Source organism: Podarcis gaigeae, assembly GCF_964106915.1.
Source record: "Podarcis gaigeae genome assembly, chromosome: Z".
NCBI classification, from domain to species: domain Eukaryota; kingdom Metazoa; phylum Chordata; class Lepidosauria; order Squamata; family Lacertidae; genus Podarcis; species Podarcis gaigeae.
Genome location: NC_139691.1, coordinates 2,142,596 through 2,160,338, shown reverse-complemented (window position 1 = coordinate 2,160,338; position 17,743 = coordinate 2,142,596). Strand labels below are relative to the sequence as shown.

General features: G+C 44.7%; 1 protein-coding gene across 4 annotated transcripts in view; it reads right to left on the bottom strand.

Moving 5' to 3' along the window:
* Window positions 1–17,743, bottom strand: part of RC3H2 (ring finger and CCCH-type domains 2) — a 49,034-nt gene that overhangs the window by 15,071 nt on the left and 16,220 nt on the right. For all 4 annotated transcript variants that reach the window (XM_083721646.1, XM_083721647.1, XM_083721649.1 and 1 more), the window contains 11 exons: window positions 17,254–17,371; window positions 16,078–16,311; window positions 15,537–15,712; window positions 14,514–14,714; window positions 13,396–13,528; window positions 12,213–12,331; window positions 9,322–9,434; window positions 6,123–6,434; window positions 5,362–5,594; window positions 2,744–3,165; window positions 1,358–1,531 (listed from right to left, as the gene is read on the bottom strand). In XM_083721646.1, the coding sequence (XP_083577772.1) occupies window positions 1,358–1,531; window positions 2,744–3,165; window positions 5,362–5,594; window positions 6,123–6,434; window positions 9,322–9,434; window positions 12,213–12,331; window positions 13,396–13,528; window positions 14,514–14,714; window positions 15,537–15,712; window positions 16,078–16,311; window positions 17,254–17,371 (2,235 nt within the window). The remainder of the gene's footprint in view (window positions 1–1,357; window positions 1,532–2,743; window positions 3,166–5,361; window positions 5,595–6,122; window positions 6,435–9,321; window positions 9,435–12,212; window positions 12,332–13,395; window positions 13,529–14,513; window positions 14,715–15,536; window positions 15,713–16,077; window positions 16,312–17,253; window positions 17,372–17,743) is intronic.

Here is a 17,743-nt window from a genome sequence, read left to right as displayed (position 1 = left end):
ACGCTGGTCAAAAGGGAGAGAGAGAGGAACAGGAAATACCATATGTTCCTTCCTTTCCAGCAGAGGAGGGGAAATGACACCACACAGAGCCCTCTCTACCAATTTTATTTCTATGGTCTGGGCATCTGCCTATCAGCAATACAGCTCTGAGGATTTAGCCCCCTCTCATGCTAACTAGCAAGAACATGCATTTGTTAGATTTGCAGGCTGATCTCCCACAAGATCTTGACCAATCATCCCAAAGGCCTTTTGTGTATTTCCCATGTCAGCAGCAGAAACATGTGCACATTTGGGGACACTGTGCTGTACAGAGTAAGAGAAGAAAAAAGGAAAGCAATCTCACTGCGATGAGGAGGTTGCAGGGAAACACATGGCAGAAAGGGAAGAGAAGGAAAAGGAAAAGGGAGGTGGGAACCAAGGATAAGTAAGAGCAACCTCGGGGTGCCTGCTGAAGTTTTGTTTCCACTAGGAGGGCGGCAGGTAGGCCTGATTTGGGAGGTTTATCTTTTTATCAGGCAGCCATCCTAACCTGTGACATAGGGCTGCAACTTAATAAAACAAAGCCAATGGATTCAAAGTGCAAGAAAAAGGATTCTAACCAAACCTTAGGAAGAACTTTCTGGAGGTTAAGAGCTATTTGACAGCGGAACAGACTCCCTCAGAAGGTGATGTATTCTCCCTCATTGGAGGTTAGAAATCAGTGGTTGCACAGCCCCTTCCAACCCCGCAATTCTGTGATTATGAAAAATCTCCCCAAAACAGATAAATAGTCCTTTGCAAGTTGTTTAATCTCAATATTCTTCCCCAATCTAAATACTGGCCCTGGTGCAAAATGCTATTAGCTTGTGGTGGGGAGTGAGTGGGGTGAGTAGAAGAGAAAGAGGTGGTAGCTGCATTGTTCCGCTCCATGAAGTTAATAGCAAATGGGTGTATATGGTGGGGAAAGAGATTTGGAAAAGGAAAAGTGCCTAGGAGGATTAAATCACATCCCAGCTCTTCAAAGCAGCCATGCAGGACTATAAGTTATCAAAACAAAATTGTAGGAGATCCCAAGCCTCAGGACCATCATTGGCCATTAGACTACAGATGTGGGCTTCCAGATGTTGCTGGAATCAAACTACCATCACTCCTGGCTGCTGGGGGGAGGAGAGCCTGGAGCCAAACCATATTTGGAGGGCCACAAGTTCCCCACAGTGCCCTATGGAGTTAAATCCCAAGCCATCATGGGAAGCATCCGCTTTCAGGCAGGACATGAGGGAGCATGTGCTGAACCCCAGGAGAAAGGAATGCCAAAGCATCTGGTGGAGCAGCTGTGCTTTTCCCCCACCCACACCCCTGTAGCTCTCTGGTCCCTTACTTCTCGGCTGAAGTCCACGTTGAAGAGAGGGGAAGGAGGAGGAGGAGACTGTGCAGCTGCAGGCAGAGTGGAGGAGGACACGAGAGGCGTTTTTGGTATGTGGCATGGGGCCCACTGCTCCGGCTTCCTCTGCAGTGGGTCGTCGTAAGTGGGTTTCAAGTGGCCACAAGGATCCTAGGAGAAGGTGCCAGATCAGGACCGATTAACATCACATGGAACACAAGATTTAGCCGCTCAAAAGTCTTGTGTTACAAGAACACAGGAAGTTGCCTTGTATGGAGTCACACTGTTGGTCCACTCAGCTCAGCATTGTCTCTGCCGACTTGTGGCGGCTCTCCAGGGCAGGGGACATTCCCTGAACTTGGGGAGCCAAACCTGGGACCCTTTGCACGCAGGGCGGGTGCTCTGCCACATCAGCGGCAATGCAGAATTTTGTATTGTTTTATGCTATTTCATGGTCTGTTGTAAATATGCTGTTGTGGGCCGCCTTTATATTTTACATGAGTGGGTGGCACATAAACCTTTTAAATAAATAAATGTTCAGCTGGCAATGCAAGGAATGCATTAAGCTGGATCTCCTCCCACCATGCCCAAATTCCTCCTGATCTGAACCATGTGACGTCAGTTAAAATCAGAAATACACAGCATAATCTGTCTTATACTGACCCAGACCACGGGTCCACCTAGCTCAGTACTGTCTACACTGACTGGCAGCAGGTTTCAGACCTAGAGATGCCACTGGGCAGTGAACCTGGGACCTTCTGCATGCAAAGCAGATGCTCCACCACTCAGCTGCAACCTTTCCCCTACACGCTTCTCTCTGATACTTCCCCCAAAGGAATTCACCAGCTGGCCAGGAGCTTGCTCTGATTAAACAAAAGACAGGCAATAGCAACTTCCCAAAAGGGGAAGCTAGCCTTGTATCCTGCCAGCCTACAACCCAGAAGTGTGCATGGATTCAAGTGTGGTACTGGGGTAAGGGATGTGAGGAGGAGGGTCACAAGGGGTCCTAACTGGCCCCTGCCCCAAGTGTTGGATGCACTTGCTCCTGCTCCTTATGTCTGCTTTGTTTCACCTCTGCCTTGTTTTATGCAGTATGGGAGTGCTCTTCAGCTCAGAGCCATAAACCATTTAAACAGAAAAAAATCAGGTTGCAGAAATGCCCCAAAGTTCTAAGACATCATCCCATTCGGCCTAGGGAGCTTCCAAAAAGGAAGCCACACAGGAGAGTAATTCATGCAGCAAGTTTAAGAGTCCCAGGCAAATAAAATGCGTCTCTGCCTGCAGGCAAAATGGCACCAGAGGCCCTTGAGGAGCTGGTTTGGGATATCTGAGAGGCCTCAGAGCAGTAAGGAACGAAGCTCCAGTGGCTAGTGGGGAACCTACCCTCAAGGAAGGCACCGTCCTCTGGTCAGCCGGCAACTGACAGGCCATGGAATGGTAGCTGTCCAAAGAGTTGTATCTCTCCCGCAGGAAGGATTGGTAGACAGTGGGGTGGACGACGTCCATGGGAGGCAAGGAGTTGCTCCGGATTATGTCATCCCTTGGGTACATCTGCGGCCGCCAGATCCGCCGGCTGTCGTAGAGCGGGGCATACATCCCAGACGGGACTGGCCCATAGGGCTGTGGTGGCGGCGGCGGCTGGTAAGGAGAGCTCAATCTGTCCCGAGGGGGGAATGCGCTGTAATGGTCGCCATATGGCACAGAAGCAGATGGGAGGGCAGATTCAGGAACATTGCTGGGCCTCACAAAGCGAGGGAGGCAAGGGGCCACACCAGCTGGAACTGTCGGTGGTGCTGGGTAGTATCCTATGGAACAAGAGACACTTGCTGAGCTTGGCTTATCATCTAGAACTTCATATTGTTCTAGGGCCTGTCTGCACATGCAGCAGAATTAGGAAGTAGGGTGGACTGTACCATGTTCAGGTCCATTTTGAATGCTTCCCCAGGCAAAAATGAATAACAATAATGATATCCCCAAAAGGAGAAAACTGGCACAGCAGGGAGCAGACTAGGCTACAACTTCGCTAGTGTTCTACTTGCATGGATATGTTTTATTTTAAAATTAGCTTCCATCCATCCACCTGAAGCCTGCAATGGTACAGATAATTCTATCACCTTGCTTTTGCTGCATGCATTGACCAGGTCTTCTTAGCTGCCAGAGCTTAGCTGAACAGAACTTACTTGGCTGCATAAAAACCACTCCTCTCCTCAGAATATAAGCCCAATAATAATTTCTCCCCTCTGTACACATTTAAATGGACCAGAAATGTTCTCTTCTTTATATGCCACAATGTAGGCAGCTGCTGTCAGTGGAGTAAGGCTATTGGTAGAAATAATTAAGAGAAATCAAAAGTCAATGAGCTATATGAATTTTACAACATATTGCTGCTAAAGTTGGGGGAGAGGGGGTCATTTCTCATCATGGTTCCCACTCACCCACAAAGCCTTCATTAGTCTCCACTGCCATTAACTACAGAACAATAATGGTTGCTACTGTTAACTGCCACTTACAATCACCTGTTTTGGAGGCCTGTGGTCATGCACAAAGGTAAGCTATAAATGTTAAAAATAAATCAACAGCTTTGTGGCACCTACACATTAACAAAATGGTATAATGTTTTCTATGCTACAAGTGTGTATAAAAGTAGTTTGGAGGAGGGGTGGGTGAGGGTGAGATCTGAACAGTACAGATGCTGCCTGTATTACCAATGCAATTTTTTTGTGAATGACCACTGTTAATAATTATCATTGTCTACTTTTCTGAATTTCATTTACCTCTGACCTCACTGATGAAAAACCCCCACCTCCTCAACGTGCAAGCAGAATAACATTTTATTTTTCCCATCTACAAAGCCTGGTGACAAAGCCTGAGACCCTTTGTCGATTTTGATGTGATATACCAAAACGGCTACCTCTCTGGTAACTGTTTAATAAATACCCGATTAATCAATTTACAGCACTGTTCTGTGCATGTTTACTCAGAAGTAAATTCTACTATGTTTAGTGGGGTTTAGTCCCAGGTAAGTGTCCTAAGAATTGCAGCCTAAATCTGCAAATGGGTATATAAAATATTTCCAGAAGAGGATGGGGGAAGAAGAGGAGTCAGTTTTGTTTGCAGATAGCATATCACACATGTAATAATAATAATAATAATAATAATTATTATTATTATTATTTATACCCCACCGATCTGGCTGAGTTTCCCCAGCCACTCTGGGCAACTCCCAATCGAGTGTTAAAAACAATAAGCATTAAATACGAAAAACTTCCCTAAACAGGGCTGCCTTCAGATGTCTTTTAAAAATAGGATAGCTTCTTATTTCCTTGACATCTGCTGGGAGGGCATTCCATGGGGTGGGTGCCACCACCAAGAAGGCCCTCAGTTACATGTTACCTGTGTTGCATCTTCTTTCTCCCATGCAATCAAAGGGAATGCCTTTTTTAAGGTGCCTGCATTTCTTTGTAATATACAGTTGTATTAAAGAACAATAAATCTGCCACTCAATATTTATTAGGAAGCACATTTTCAGTTGATGTTTTGAAACCAATCCATCTAGGCCAACTTTCCCCAGGTGCCCACCAGGTGATTTGGACTACAACTCCCATCAGCCCCAGCCGGCATGGCCAGGCTGGAAGAGACATTACAGTCATGTGCTGGGGCATCAAACTGAGGAAGCTTGAGCTACACACTGTGTGAAAAAGTCCTTTCTGTCCTGAATCTTCCACCATTCTGCTTCACTGGATGACTCCACTAGGTTCTAGTATTATGAGAGGGGGAGAAAAACATCTCTCTAGACACACCACACGTAATTTTATACACACAGCGATAAAAGTTCTACTCCACCAATGTGGGCCACCACTGAAATCATGAGGGAAGAGGACTGTCCCTACTTGGGGCCTAAAGGACAGCAGGTCTGATGGCCAGTTCTCTCGGAAGGTCCATGATCCAGGGGTGGCCACAGAAAAGGCCAGGTCTGCTTGAGTGCCCTGTCAGTGACTCACCTGCTTGCGGGTACTGCTGGGGTTCATAGGAGAGGTGGGTTCTGGGATCTTGAAAATACTGGAGGCTGTCGGAGTGAGGCGGGTAGACAGGCATTCGAGCAGCAAATGGGCCAGCTTGGGGCGTGATGGAGTTCATCTCTGTGCCCACAGGAGGAGGAGGCGGAGGAGGAGGAGGCCCTGCTGAGGTAGCTGCCACCTGACTGACAGGAGTCTTCGAAAGGGAACCAATTTTGCTGGAAGAAATTCAGAAAGAGAGAGATTAAATTTAGGCTGTCTCTTGGATTATAGAAATCTCGGGGTAACTTTTTAAATTTAGGCATGTTAACAAAACCTCTAATATTGGTTTTAAAAAGCATTCCCTCTTTGCTTTCAGTCACGGCAGGGATGGGGAGCCTGGGGCCTTACAGATGTTGCTGGACCCCCAATTCCCACCATTCCTGGCTACTGACCAGGCTGGCTGCACACATCACAGCAGGAGCCTTTTTGAGAAGAGGAATTGCCTCCTGCATGGAAAAACAACGTGTTCATGGGGGAGTAATGAAAACAGAGGGAACATAGAAAACTGCATTATACTGAGCCTAACAGGTCCATCTTGATCAGTATTGTCTACACTGACTGGCAGCACCGGCTCTCCAGGGTTTCAGGCAGGGAGCAGACTCTCCCTGCCCTACCTGGCAATGCCACTGGGGACTGAACCCTCTGCTTGCAAGAAAGATGCTCTGCCGCTGAGCTATGTTCCTTCTTTCAAGCATGGCACATACTTTTCAGAGAGAGGGTCTGCCAAGGAGCCGGGGGTGTTCTGTCCATTGGCTCCAGCTTTCCCCGCTTTCTTCACGTTCTCCAACACCATCATGGACGAGGGGTCAGCGCAACGTGGGATCAGCTGGGGGCTGCCGCTCTCCAGGCTCACAATGCCGTTAGTGCTCTGTGCCATCTTCCCAGAGCTCTCCGCACTTCCCATGATGGAAATGATGCTTCCTGTCGTGGTGGAGACTGCGCTCGTGACACTGGCTTTGCCTAGCAGGGGGAAGGTTCTCACTGTGGCACTGATCTTCTTGTTCCTCAGCCGATACCTGTGGTTGCAATAAAGCAGCGGGCATGTGAATTTAGGGGACATTTCCCTTCAAAATTACAGGAAGGGCTTTATTATGTCAGCTTCGCCGTTTCCTTCATTTGGCGCTGGTATGTTATTTTTAGTATAAACAAGACTCCGTTTTTGTTTCTACACACACCACTTTTAATTGTTTTCCGAGATAAGGAGGGGAGGAAAAGGAAAACAGACATTCTGCGATCAAATCAGAAACAGAGACGGCTTCTGAAATTCTGGGGCTGTGCCTGGGAAATTGGGAAAGCATGCATATGTCTTTTTTAAAAAAAAATATTAATTTTCTTTTCTCTCATTACAAATATAACATACAGCTTACATCACATCTCTCCCTCCCCTCTTTTGGACCTCCCTCACTTTCCATTTTTGATTTATTAACCTCATTCGTATATTCTGCTATTTTCTACAAATATTGTATTTTTCCTTTTATTACATTATCTGTTCCCTATCCATAAAGTTGTGAACGTTTAGTTAAATCCTACCAACAGGTCAATATTCTTTCTTTCTTTCTGCAAATATAATATAAAAGTTTCCCACTCTTTTTCAAAATCCCTATTGTCCTTTCCCCGAAGTCTGTGTGTCAGCTTCGCCAATTCCAGAAGGCATGCATATGGAGAACAGCTTCCACATTTGTATGGGCCTCAGCTTGCTCAGAAAAGCCCGTTTATTATTTCTTAAATTGGAACTGTGTGGTAGAAAGGCTGGCACCTTCATTATACATCTTTAGGCATCAGGTGAAAATGGTCTTCGACCAGGCCTTTGGCTGACAGACATCCAATGCCCATTTAAACATGTTGTGGGAGGCGGAGATTATTATTGGTTTGTTATTATTGTTATTATGTATTTTGTGGGGGTTTTCTTGTATTTTTATGTTGTGACCTATTTTGAGATCTATGGATGGATATACAAATTTAATAAATAAATAGATGGTGATGGTGATAAATTGGATAGGGCTTGCCACAGCATCTGAAGATGTTCCAGGAGCAGTCACACCAAAGGGAGACTGGACATCAGCCATCCCCAAAGCTAGATCCTTTTGAGTTGTCCTGAAGGTGGGTGAGACTTCCACCCACTTCCCTCCTCTGCCCCACAGTTCTCTGGCTCTAGCTCCATCCCCCTTCCAAATCTGAGCAAGGGGAGCTCCTATTCAAATTACATGACTGTTTCTGAAAGAGCCAAAAGTAATTTGAGAAAGGTTTCAGCGTTACACCTGCTGTTTTTTTGTTTTTTTAACTGGTTTTTTTTATTTACATTTCAAAAAAATAATCCATTAGTAGTTCATTCAATTTTTAAAATGATAGAAAATTGTAAAATTGCATATTTAAAGCCTTTTCACTCTTAATAATTCATGCTGTGGCATCTTTTGCATTATCTTGTAAGACTCTTGCTATGTAATAAGCTTGTTGGATAATCTTTATCATTATTGATTGACTGTCTCTCATGGTATGTTAAGTATGCTGAATAGAATTTATTCAGCCTCGTGATTTTTTTAAAAAATCGCTGCCACTTTTCAGTTTGTTTTTAGCTAAGCTATCTTTGTCAGTGCCAAAATTTTTGTCCAAATTCACTTACGGTGCATTCTTCAATGCAGGAAAATAACATACTGCACAGATAAGGAATTTGATGGAAACCCAGTTGATTAGATAGCAAAGGAAGTAATGTTAGTTTCTTAAACTTATGAGATAAATGAAGATGAGATTGAACATTTTGGAAAGCTTGCTATCATTTAAAGAAGTTCATGATTTAGCTAGGCCAAATACTTTTTTTGCAGGGGGAGGCATTGACAAAGGAAGGGACGTCAACATATTTACATGAAATATGAGTGTGGTATCCAGCTAAATAGACCTGCTAGCGCAAGTGTAGAAAACCTTTGGCCTTCCTAATGTTGCTGAACCACAACTCCCATCAGCCCCCCAACTGATGGTCAGTAGCCAAAGATGATGGGAGTTGTAGTTGAGCAACTTCTGGAGGGCCAAATGTTTCCTTCTCCAAGCATAACTGCCATCTTAAAGGCAAAAGAGATCAGGAATTACTCTCACACTGAGATGTTGGCATGGCTTCAGAACAAAAGGAGGCCTCTCAGGATGGAACAAGAGGCCACAGAGAGAGGCAGGGATGTGGGAACTATAACTGCTGTTGGATGACAACCCACTCCCATCTTCCCTGGTCTGGAGTCAATGGGAGTGGAGTCCATCAACACCTGCATGATCGCAGGGTGCCCATCCCTGCATTAAGGGAAAGCTGTGTGTAGGAAAATAAAATTATAAAAGGGATTTAAAAACTAAAGAAAATTGAAATGCATGTGAAAATGGCTGAGTGAAGTGAAGGTTTTGTCTGCAAGGAAACTGAGAGAAGGACGGGACATGTATGTAGAAGCTACTTCTACAATGGTTAAGGACAAAGAAAGGAGTGGAAAATAAGAAAGTTGCTGTGCCTTGAGATTAAGCCAGTAGAAGCCAGTATAAGGAAGTGCTGCCATATATGGACACAGCCACCCCTTTGCTTGTAAACCTATAAATGCTTGTGGATATATATATATATATATGTGTGTGTGTGTGTGTGTGTGTGTTACCCCTCAACTACCTGCTGGTTGAGGTTGTGTCGCAGTTGGAGTCTGGATCTTATTGGCCATCTGGGCTGAATCCACATGGTATTATTGAACTGCAATATTTCCCCACCCACCCACTTCCACCTTCCTTGGTCTGGGGCCAATTGGAAGTGGAGTGCAATGACACCTGGAGGGCAGCAGGCTGCCCATCCCTGCATTCAGGGAAAGCTGCGCATCAAGCCTCTGTTGCAGCGCATCCACCAGCTGAGGGAGAGTTCCTACTCCTCCCCCACTTCCCAGTACTTACTTCTCCAGCTCTTCCTGAGAGTGAGCAAAAGTGCAGTTGGTCCCTCGTGGACACCCGCCTTGCTGTCGCAGGTCACGGCACATGCTTGTTTTGTATTTGCTATTTGGTTGCAGCTTTCAAAACGACAGAGGGAGAGAGGGAGGGAAAACATTGCATTACATAAACCAAGCCTGGAATAAATCCCCACCAGAGTTGTTGCTGACCCCACTAGAATGAGAGAACTGCATTTGCAAGACTTTCGCCTTACTGACAGCTGTGCTGGGTTCTGTACTCACCATAAAATCGAAGAGTTGTAGGTTTGGAAGGGACCTTGAGGGCCACATAGTCTAACCCTATGCAATGCGGGAATCACAGTTAAGAATCCCTGAGATGTGACCACCCAACTGCTGCTTAAAAGCCTCCAATGAAGGAGAACCCACCGCCTTCCAAGGGAGACCGTTCCACTGTCAAACAGCTCCAGAAAGCTCTTCCTGATTTTTAGTTGGAATCTGCTAGTCAGTTAAGCATGACAACTTTCATAGTTCTGTTAGTTCAACATGCAACCGTGCTGAGAGAACGTAAGAAGAGCCATGAGCAGTGGCCCATCTAAGTCCAGCATCCTGTTCTCACAGTGGCCAACCAGAAGCTTGTGGGAAACTCGCAAGCAGAACAGGCGCACTCCCTCTCCCGCCCTGTGGCTTCAAGCCACTGGTATTTGGAAGCCTTGCTGCCTCCAACCAGGAGGTGTTAACAATATGCCAGGGAGAATCAGAAAGGAGAACCAACCAGGAGAGTCACAGCCTGCCTCTGGCTCCTGCCCTAGAAGAGCCCACAAGTGCCAACCCCCAGGAAGCCAAGAAACAAGCAGCAAGCTACTTTCAAGGAGTTAAAAAACCACCCCAGCAGCAACTATCCCTATGGGCAGCCCCAAAGCCCTATCTGGCCCACGGATCATTGGTTCCTTTCTTTTCTTTCTTGTTTTAATTTTTCAGATAGGGCTTTGGGGCTGCCCATAGGGACGCAGGTGGCGCTGTGGGTTAAAGCCTCAGCGCCTAGGACTTGCCGATCGAAAGGTCGGCGGTTCGAATCCCTGCGGCGGGGTGCGCTCCCGCTGCTCGGTCCCAGCGCCTGCCAACCTAGCAGTTCGAAAGCACCTCCGGGTGCAAGTAGATAAATAGGGACCGCTTACCAGCGGGAAGGTAAACGGCGTTTCCGTGTGCGGCTCTGGCTCGCCAGAGCAGCGATGTCACGCTGGCCACGTGACCCGGAAGTGTCTCCGGACAGCGCTGGCCCCTGGCCTCTTGAGTGAGATGGGCGCACAACCCCAGAGTCTGTCAAGACTGGCCCGTACGGGCAGGGGTACCTTTACCTTTACCTTTATTTTCATATATATATATATATATATATATATATATATATATATATATATATATTATTCTACAGTTATTCTTATACCGAAAAAGTTAGCTAGAACAAATAAACACTATTACACCATTCTCTTTTATTGTTGTTGTTGTTCTTGTGGGCCAAAGAGGATCCTATAGTGTTGCAGATTTATGCTGATCGTAAAAATGGAATGACACATAGTCCATGCTTAATACTTTGGTTCCTAAGAGCGGTTAGCCAGATGCCTCTGGCCACCTGCAAGAAGGGCACAAGCACCACCTCTTTACCGCCAACCCCCAGGAATTCAGAAGAGTCATGGCAGCAGGTGGGCACTCCTAGATTAGATAAATTCTAATACTTAGATACAGATGTACCTTATTGAATCATTTTAAAATATACTTTTCTTTAGTCCCTTGGACCCAGCTGCCTGCGGCAGGGGGAGACAAGAGGTACAATCTCCCTTCTCTCCCCAAGTGAGGAGGCCCAACACAGTAGGTGGCAAACACAGTAATATTAAGTAATTAAAAGCACACTAAAAAAGATTCCAAACATTCAAAAACATCTAAAAATAATAAACACAACGAACCACCTAAAACAAATGTAGGAACAGATGTAACCAAATCATGTGTTCAGATAGGTCTGCTAAAACGGGGGGGGGGGGGGATCAGCAGGAATCTAAAAGTGCAGAGCAATGGTGCCTAACTAATGTCAAAGTGGCAGGGAGTTCCAAAGCACAGGTGCCACCACAACAAAGGAATGACTTCTTAAAAACAAAGAACAGACATTCTGTGGCACTTTTAGAAGCGCAGCTTCTACAGATCAAAATGACCAATTTGACATATATGGGATAAGGCAATTGCTTAAGAAACTAGTCCCATGTTGCTCTGGGCTTTAAATACCAACAACACCACTTTGAACTCAGCCTGGTAGTGAAGTGGCAGAAGGTGCAAATCTCTGAGCACAGGTGAAGATCCTGAGAGACTCTTGGTCCCGTCAGGAATTATGCAGCAGCATTCTGCACTAAATTCATTTTCCAGACTAAGCGCAAGGGAAGCCCTACATAAAGGACTGCAGCAGCTGTGGAACCAATGTCTCTCTGAAGCTGAATGATTTTACCCTCAAAATGTGCAGACAGAGGTCTTCCCCCTCAGTGGGGGCCAGAAAACTCTGGACCACCATATATCTTACAATTTTATTCACATCCCAACTCTACAGGTCAAATCTTAACTGCCCAGAGTGGCTGGGGCAACCCAGTCAGAGGGCCAGAATACAAATAATAAAATTATTATTCCTAGTTCAGGAAGCTGCCTACACCTTCTCTGGGGTTTCAAACAGATGTCTTATCCCCAGCCAGCCCTGTATGGAGAGACCGGGGACTGAACTTGGGAACTTCTGCATGCGGAGCAGGTACTCTGCCCCTCAGGGTTTTTTTGGGGTTGTTTTTTTTACTCTGCCCCTCAGTTAAGCCCCTTTGTTGGCCAAAAAGCAAGCTAAAAACAACCAGCTAAATAATATCAGTCAGTCACCTGTGGAGTTTCATGGCCTTTCCTACTGTAATTCTGAATGAAGTCCACCAGGCCATGGACAACTGTCTTCACAGCCACCATGGCATTTTCCAGTTGTTCCCATGTTGGAGATGTTGCATCTGTGGGAGCAGCAAAAGAGGAGGAAGGGGAAAGTGAACTATCCAGGGCAAACAGGAATGCACCACATTTTTTGGTCAGTTACAACTTTTCTCTTGAGCTAAGCAGAAACATCTTTGAAGTGCAGGGTTAATCTAACCAAGAGCTCTGCTGGTGCCAAAATTCCCACCAGGCTACGCTGATGCTCAACTGACATGCCATCATTTTCTCACAGTATTTTTCTGGTAGAGCCAAACTGGAGTCCTAAAGTTTTGTTTCCCCAGATCTGTGATTGGGCCTCTTTACGGCTTCTACTATCTCATAGTTGGCAACTGCATAAACTGCCTCTCCCCATATGAACCAACCCAGACCCTTATCCCATGATCTGGAGCCTTTCTTTGCTTGCCCCCTCCATGAGAGGTCCGGAGGTGAAAACGTGAGTACAGGCCTTTTCTGTGGTGGCTCCCCACTTGTGGACTGCTCTCCCCAGAGAGGACCACCTAGCATCTTATCTACATATATTCAGGCACCAAGCAAAAACATTTCTCTTCTCCCAGACCTTTTGCTAATTAAATAATTGATGGCCTTTTAAATGATGTATGTTTGAATGGAGGAGTGTTATTGTTTTATTTGTTATTGTGTTATGTATTTTTGTGTTCTTTATAAACCATCCTGTGATAATCAGATGAAGAGCGGTATATAACTTCAACCAACCAGGCTTCCTTTACCGAATGTCCTCTATATGTTTTGGACCACAACTCTCATCAGCCCCAGACAGCAGGCAAGGGGTCAGGGTTGATGGGATTTGTAGTCTAACGACATCTAGCAGGTACCAGGTTACTACAAAGAATGCACTCCTGTGGAGGAAACCGCACAGAACAAGATAAAGATTGCCCCACGTGATGAGAGCATATCTAGGTTTTCCATGGCATGCACAAATCTTGCTGTGAGTAAAACAACTAAGAAAGAAATCCCTCAGTATACAGTGAAAAGGGAAATAAAACTATCCCTCTTGTTTCGTAAGGAAGGAATGTAAAACAAAATGTGAGTGTGCAAGCTCAAGTACACATGCAGACCATTCACATACCTGGATTAGGATCTATGTTGGCCAATAGCTCCAAATGGGGACGAAGCCTGTTTAAATTTGCAGGGTCACCCGTACGTTGCAGAACAATGGTCAACTCCTGCACACTTTTTGCAAAGGATTCTGGGGACTGAAGCTAAAGAAACAAACAAGTGCTTAAATAATAATAATAGTAATAATAATACTAATAGTACTAATAGTAGTAGTAGTAATAATAATAATAATAATAATAATAATAATAATAATATTTATACCCCACCCATCTGGCTGTGTTTCCCCAGCTACTCTGGGCGGCTTCCAGTAAAATATTAAAAATACAATAAAACGTAAGAATCCTTGGTGCAGCGGGGAGGTTGGTACACCAAAAGGAATCCTGTACTGCTTTGCGTTATCTGAAGGAAATTCTACTGTGAACCTATGAAGAGCCCTGCTGGATCGGACCATCTAGTCCAGCATCCTGATCTCTCCGCAGCCAACCAGATGCCTCTCCTGGGAAGCCCACAAGGAGGACCTGGGCACAAAAGCAGGTTCCCCACTTGCAGTTCCTAGCAACTGGTATTTAGAGGCCTCCTGTTTCTAACAGTAGAGAGAGAACATAACCATTGTTTATTGTAGCCACTGATAAGACTTATCTTCTATGAATTTGTCTTATCTTCACTACCTCTTGTGGGAGCAAATCCCGTAATTTAATTATGCACTGTGTGAAGAAATACTTCCTTTTCTCCAGTCTGACTCTTCTGTTTCATTGGATGGCTCCAAGTTTTAGTATTTTAGGAGAGGAAAAAGAGCTTATTTCTACCCACCTTCTCCACACATATTTTTGTGGCTCAAGAAACATCAAATCTCTTCCCTGCTCCCCATTCCCAAATCTTATTTGTTATGTATTTTAGTTTTTGTTCTATAAAATGGTTTCTGTTTAATTGACCTGAGCTGAAGGTGTAGGCAGGAGAGAAATATTCCATAATTAACAGCACGTCTTCAGGTTGCATGAATTGAGGATCAGTGCTGAGAGGCTGTATCTCTCAGCTCAGAATCTGCCCTATGCAGCTTCATCACCAGACGTAGTGCTGTATTTCAGAAAAAAACAAATAAAAAGCAACTATTCTGTAGCCGCTACACACCTTGTCAATAATGGACTGCATGTGGGATTTGTGCGCCAGGTCTCCATAGAGTAGGGAAGACCACTGCTCTGGTGATATCCGAAGGCCGGCTTCCATGGCAATGTGGACAATCTGAGCATCATGTTCCCTACGCAATGCCTCATAGCTGCGAAATTCCTCTTTCAGTTGCATCAGGGAAGAATCTTCATCTCTTTTGGTGACCTACACAAATCAGTCAATGAACAAACATGCCTGTTGTTGTTGTTGTTTAGTCGTTTAGTCATGTCCGACTCTTCATGACCCCATGGATCAGAGCACGCCAGGCACTCCACGCCTAGTGCACTCAAATATCAATTTAAAGGACTGTGGGGCTGTATCCATGTGCAGACGTAGTCCATCTGAACCACACTGCCTTTCAGCAGAATGCATGCTGATACCCCTCCCCCCATGCATATCCAAGAGTGCATTTGATGGAAAGGAATGCACCCTATGATTATTGTGTTATAACCAGTTACTGCTGTCATGAACAATACTATGCTCTCATTGCACAGATTTAAACTTTTATAAAATTGACAGAGACTTGTCATTAGAGTAGGGAACCACTGCCTCTACTCAAACCCAGATGGTGGTAAGTTGCTTTGGCTGACCTTGGAGAAGATAAAGCAAATAACAAATGTAATAAATAATATTAATAATAATAAATGGATAGAACCAAACTTTTTGAAAAATATATTAGTTTTGCACTGGTCTTCCTTTGAAGTTTTAAAAGAAGGGGCCAGAAAGATAGTACTACAAAGATTTCTCATGAGTTAATTCTTATTACTAAACTACCCTAACATTTTCTGAGGTATCGTCACCAATATTTCATTAAAAGCAACTTTGCTAACTATGAGTTGCCTAGCTGCAGGAAACCTAGAATGATTTTTTTTTTTTACTATGAAATTTACTTTACCAGCAGGGTCCAGGGTGGGCTACAACGATGTAAATTTCAGAATTAAAAACAGTTAAAACAGATTAGAAATGAGAAACTCGAAAGCACTGCACCTTGAAGCATGAGGCTCGATATAGAAGCTGTACCACGTGGCCAATGCTGGTTTTGGATGCCTGGGGGAATCTTGGCTCCAGCCTCTGGACAACAAAAAGCACCAAGACCTTCCTGGAGAGGGCTGAGCCGTCTTCCAAGGCCAGCAGCACCAGCTTCAAGGCTTCTTCCTGCATAGCTAGAAAGCCATAGGTTGACATTATTTAGGGTCTAGAAAAAGCAAGGGCAAACCATAGCAGGTTAAAGGATGTAGGCCCAAACTATTTTTTGCCTGAACCTTTGCAACAGTGAAGGCTGGGAACTTAAATTATTTGTTCCAAAAATAAACAGAGCCCACCAGCTTCTACCTCAAGGTGGGGACCTGGTAGGAAGTTTTCTCAAATAGTGTCTGAGTGATGAACAGCCTAATCCTAGATGTATCCATTCAGAAGTATGAGTCTTAGTTCCAAGGGAACTTGCTCCCAGGTAAGCATGTAAAGGACTGTGGCCTCAGTGCTTCACTCTGACAAGTCCCTCTCTCTATTTACTCCAGCTAGGGGTTACCTGGACCGAGGAACTGGCACCCTCGTGCCCGGACAGCGGCCCAGAGATTGGCAGACAGTTGCTGAGGGTTCTGGTGCTGCAATATCAGCTCAGTGACAGTTCTCTCCCCGAGGGAGCGGGCTGCCCGCATGGCCCTGACCCGGCCTTCCTCTTCCACCAGCTGACAGTTGACTAGTGTCACCAGTTTCCGTTGCATAGGCCGGCTCAGTGCGCTCTGGTTCAGGCTGGCAATGCCTTCAGAAGGAGGAACAAAAGGAGAAAGGTTAGCAGGGAGGCCTTCTACTCCATGTGAAAGGCAAAGATTTCCTCAGTGAGCAGGTGGGGCACAATGGCATGTGAAATGCACAGATTTTGGTAGCGGTTGGGGTGGAGTGGTGCAGAATTCATTCAGTTTACATTTCTATATGAACCTACTACATTTGCACTTCCTAAACTAATACAATACAATACAATACAAAACACACAACTATCCTTTGATGTCTCTGAATATTGTCTGTTTCTGAATTTTACAGTGCAGTGCATATAATGATGAATAAGTTAGTGAAAAGTACACTTATACAGTAATGGATATATTTAGGAAAAATATGAACAAAAATGCAATTAGGAGAAAACAGAAAATACTAGGCAAAATTGTGTACAATTTGTATATATTAGGAGAAAGAAGCATGCAGATGCACACAGATTCTCCCTGAAGACGCTGCCCTTTTTTTCTTTTCTTTTTTACTGCAAACAATCACAAATAAATGGATTGAATCAAGCTAAAAGTTAGGAAAATGAGAGAAACTGAAACTGGCAGAATTGCCTATTTCTATCTGGGCATCAGGGAAAGGCAGTTGACAAATAAATAAATAAATTAGTAAATTAATAAAATTAATAAATTAATCTCATTCTGTGTGGCTATATACTACTAAGAGGATGAAAGAAGCCACCATGCCTCTGAATACCATTTGCAGGAGAACAAGAGTGGAAGAGGGCTATTGCGCTCATGCCTTGCTTGTGGGTCTTTACTGGGATCGGAAAGGGCCCTCCCGGCACCCTGGAACCTGACAAGATGAACAAGCAGTCTGACGTGGGCGAAGGCAGCTTCCCTCCATGTGTGATTCATATTTAAAACCTTCAATTTGAAAAGGACACCAGCTTGACCGGCTTCTTTCACTACCTCATGGGGGAACTTACCCTTGCCTCCACTTAGTGGCTTCAAATAAAGTGCCAGATCTTCAACACATTTCTTTGCCACTTCATAGTGTTTGTTCTCTCCTAAGTTGCTTAGCTTGATGGTCTGGTGATCAGGTGCCTGTGCAGGTCAAGTGCAGAAAGGAAGAAGCAGTGACCAGTGTGTAATTGGTTATCAAAGACTGGAGAGAGATACACACCATTAATGTGATGCTGCAGGAAATTATACACCATTTCTCAACAAGCACCCTAATTCTGTAATTATGCAAGATCAAAGAGCTGCCACTAAAAATCTGACTTGACAATAAGCAGCAATGCTTGCTTATTTGATTAGACCCAGACTTAGCATAAGCTTTCATGTCTTTAAGATACCACTAGGGCGTGTGTGTGTGAATACTTTTTATTAAAGGTTTTCTTGGTTTACAAAAGTACATGCAGACAATGAATGCAGCTTGTGAGGAAACAAAATGTTGATGTATCAAAATGTGATTTA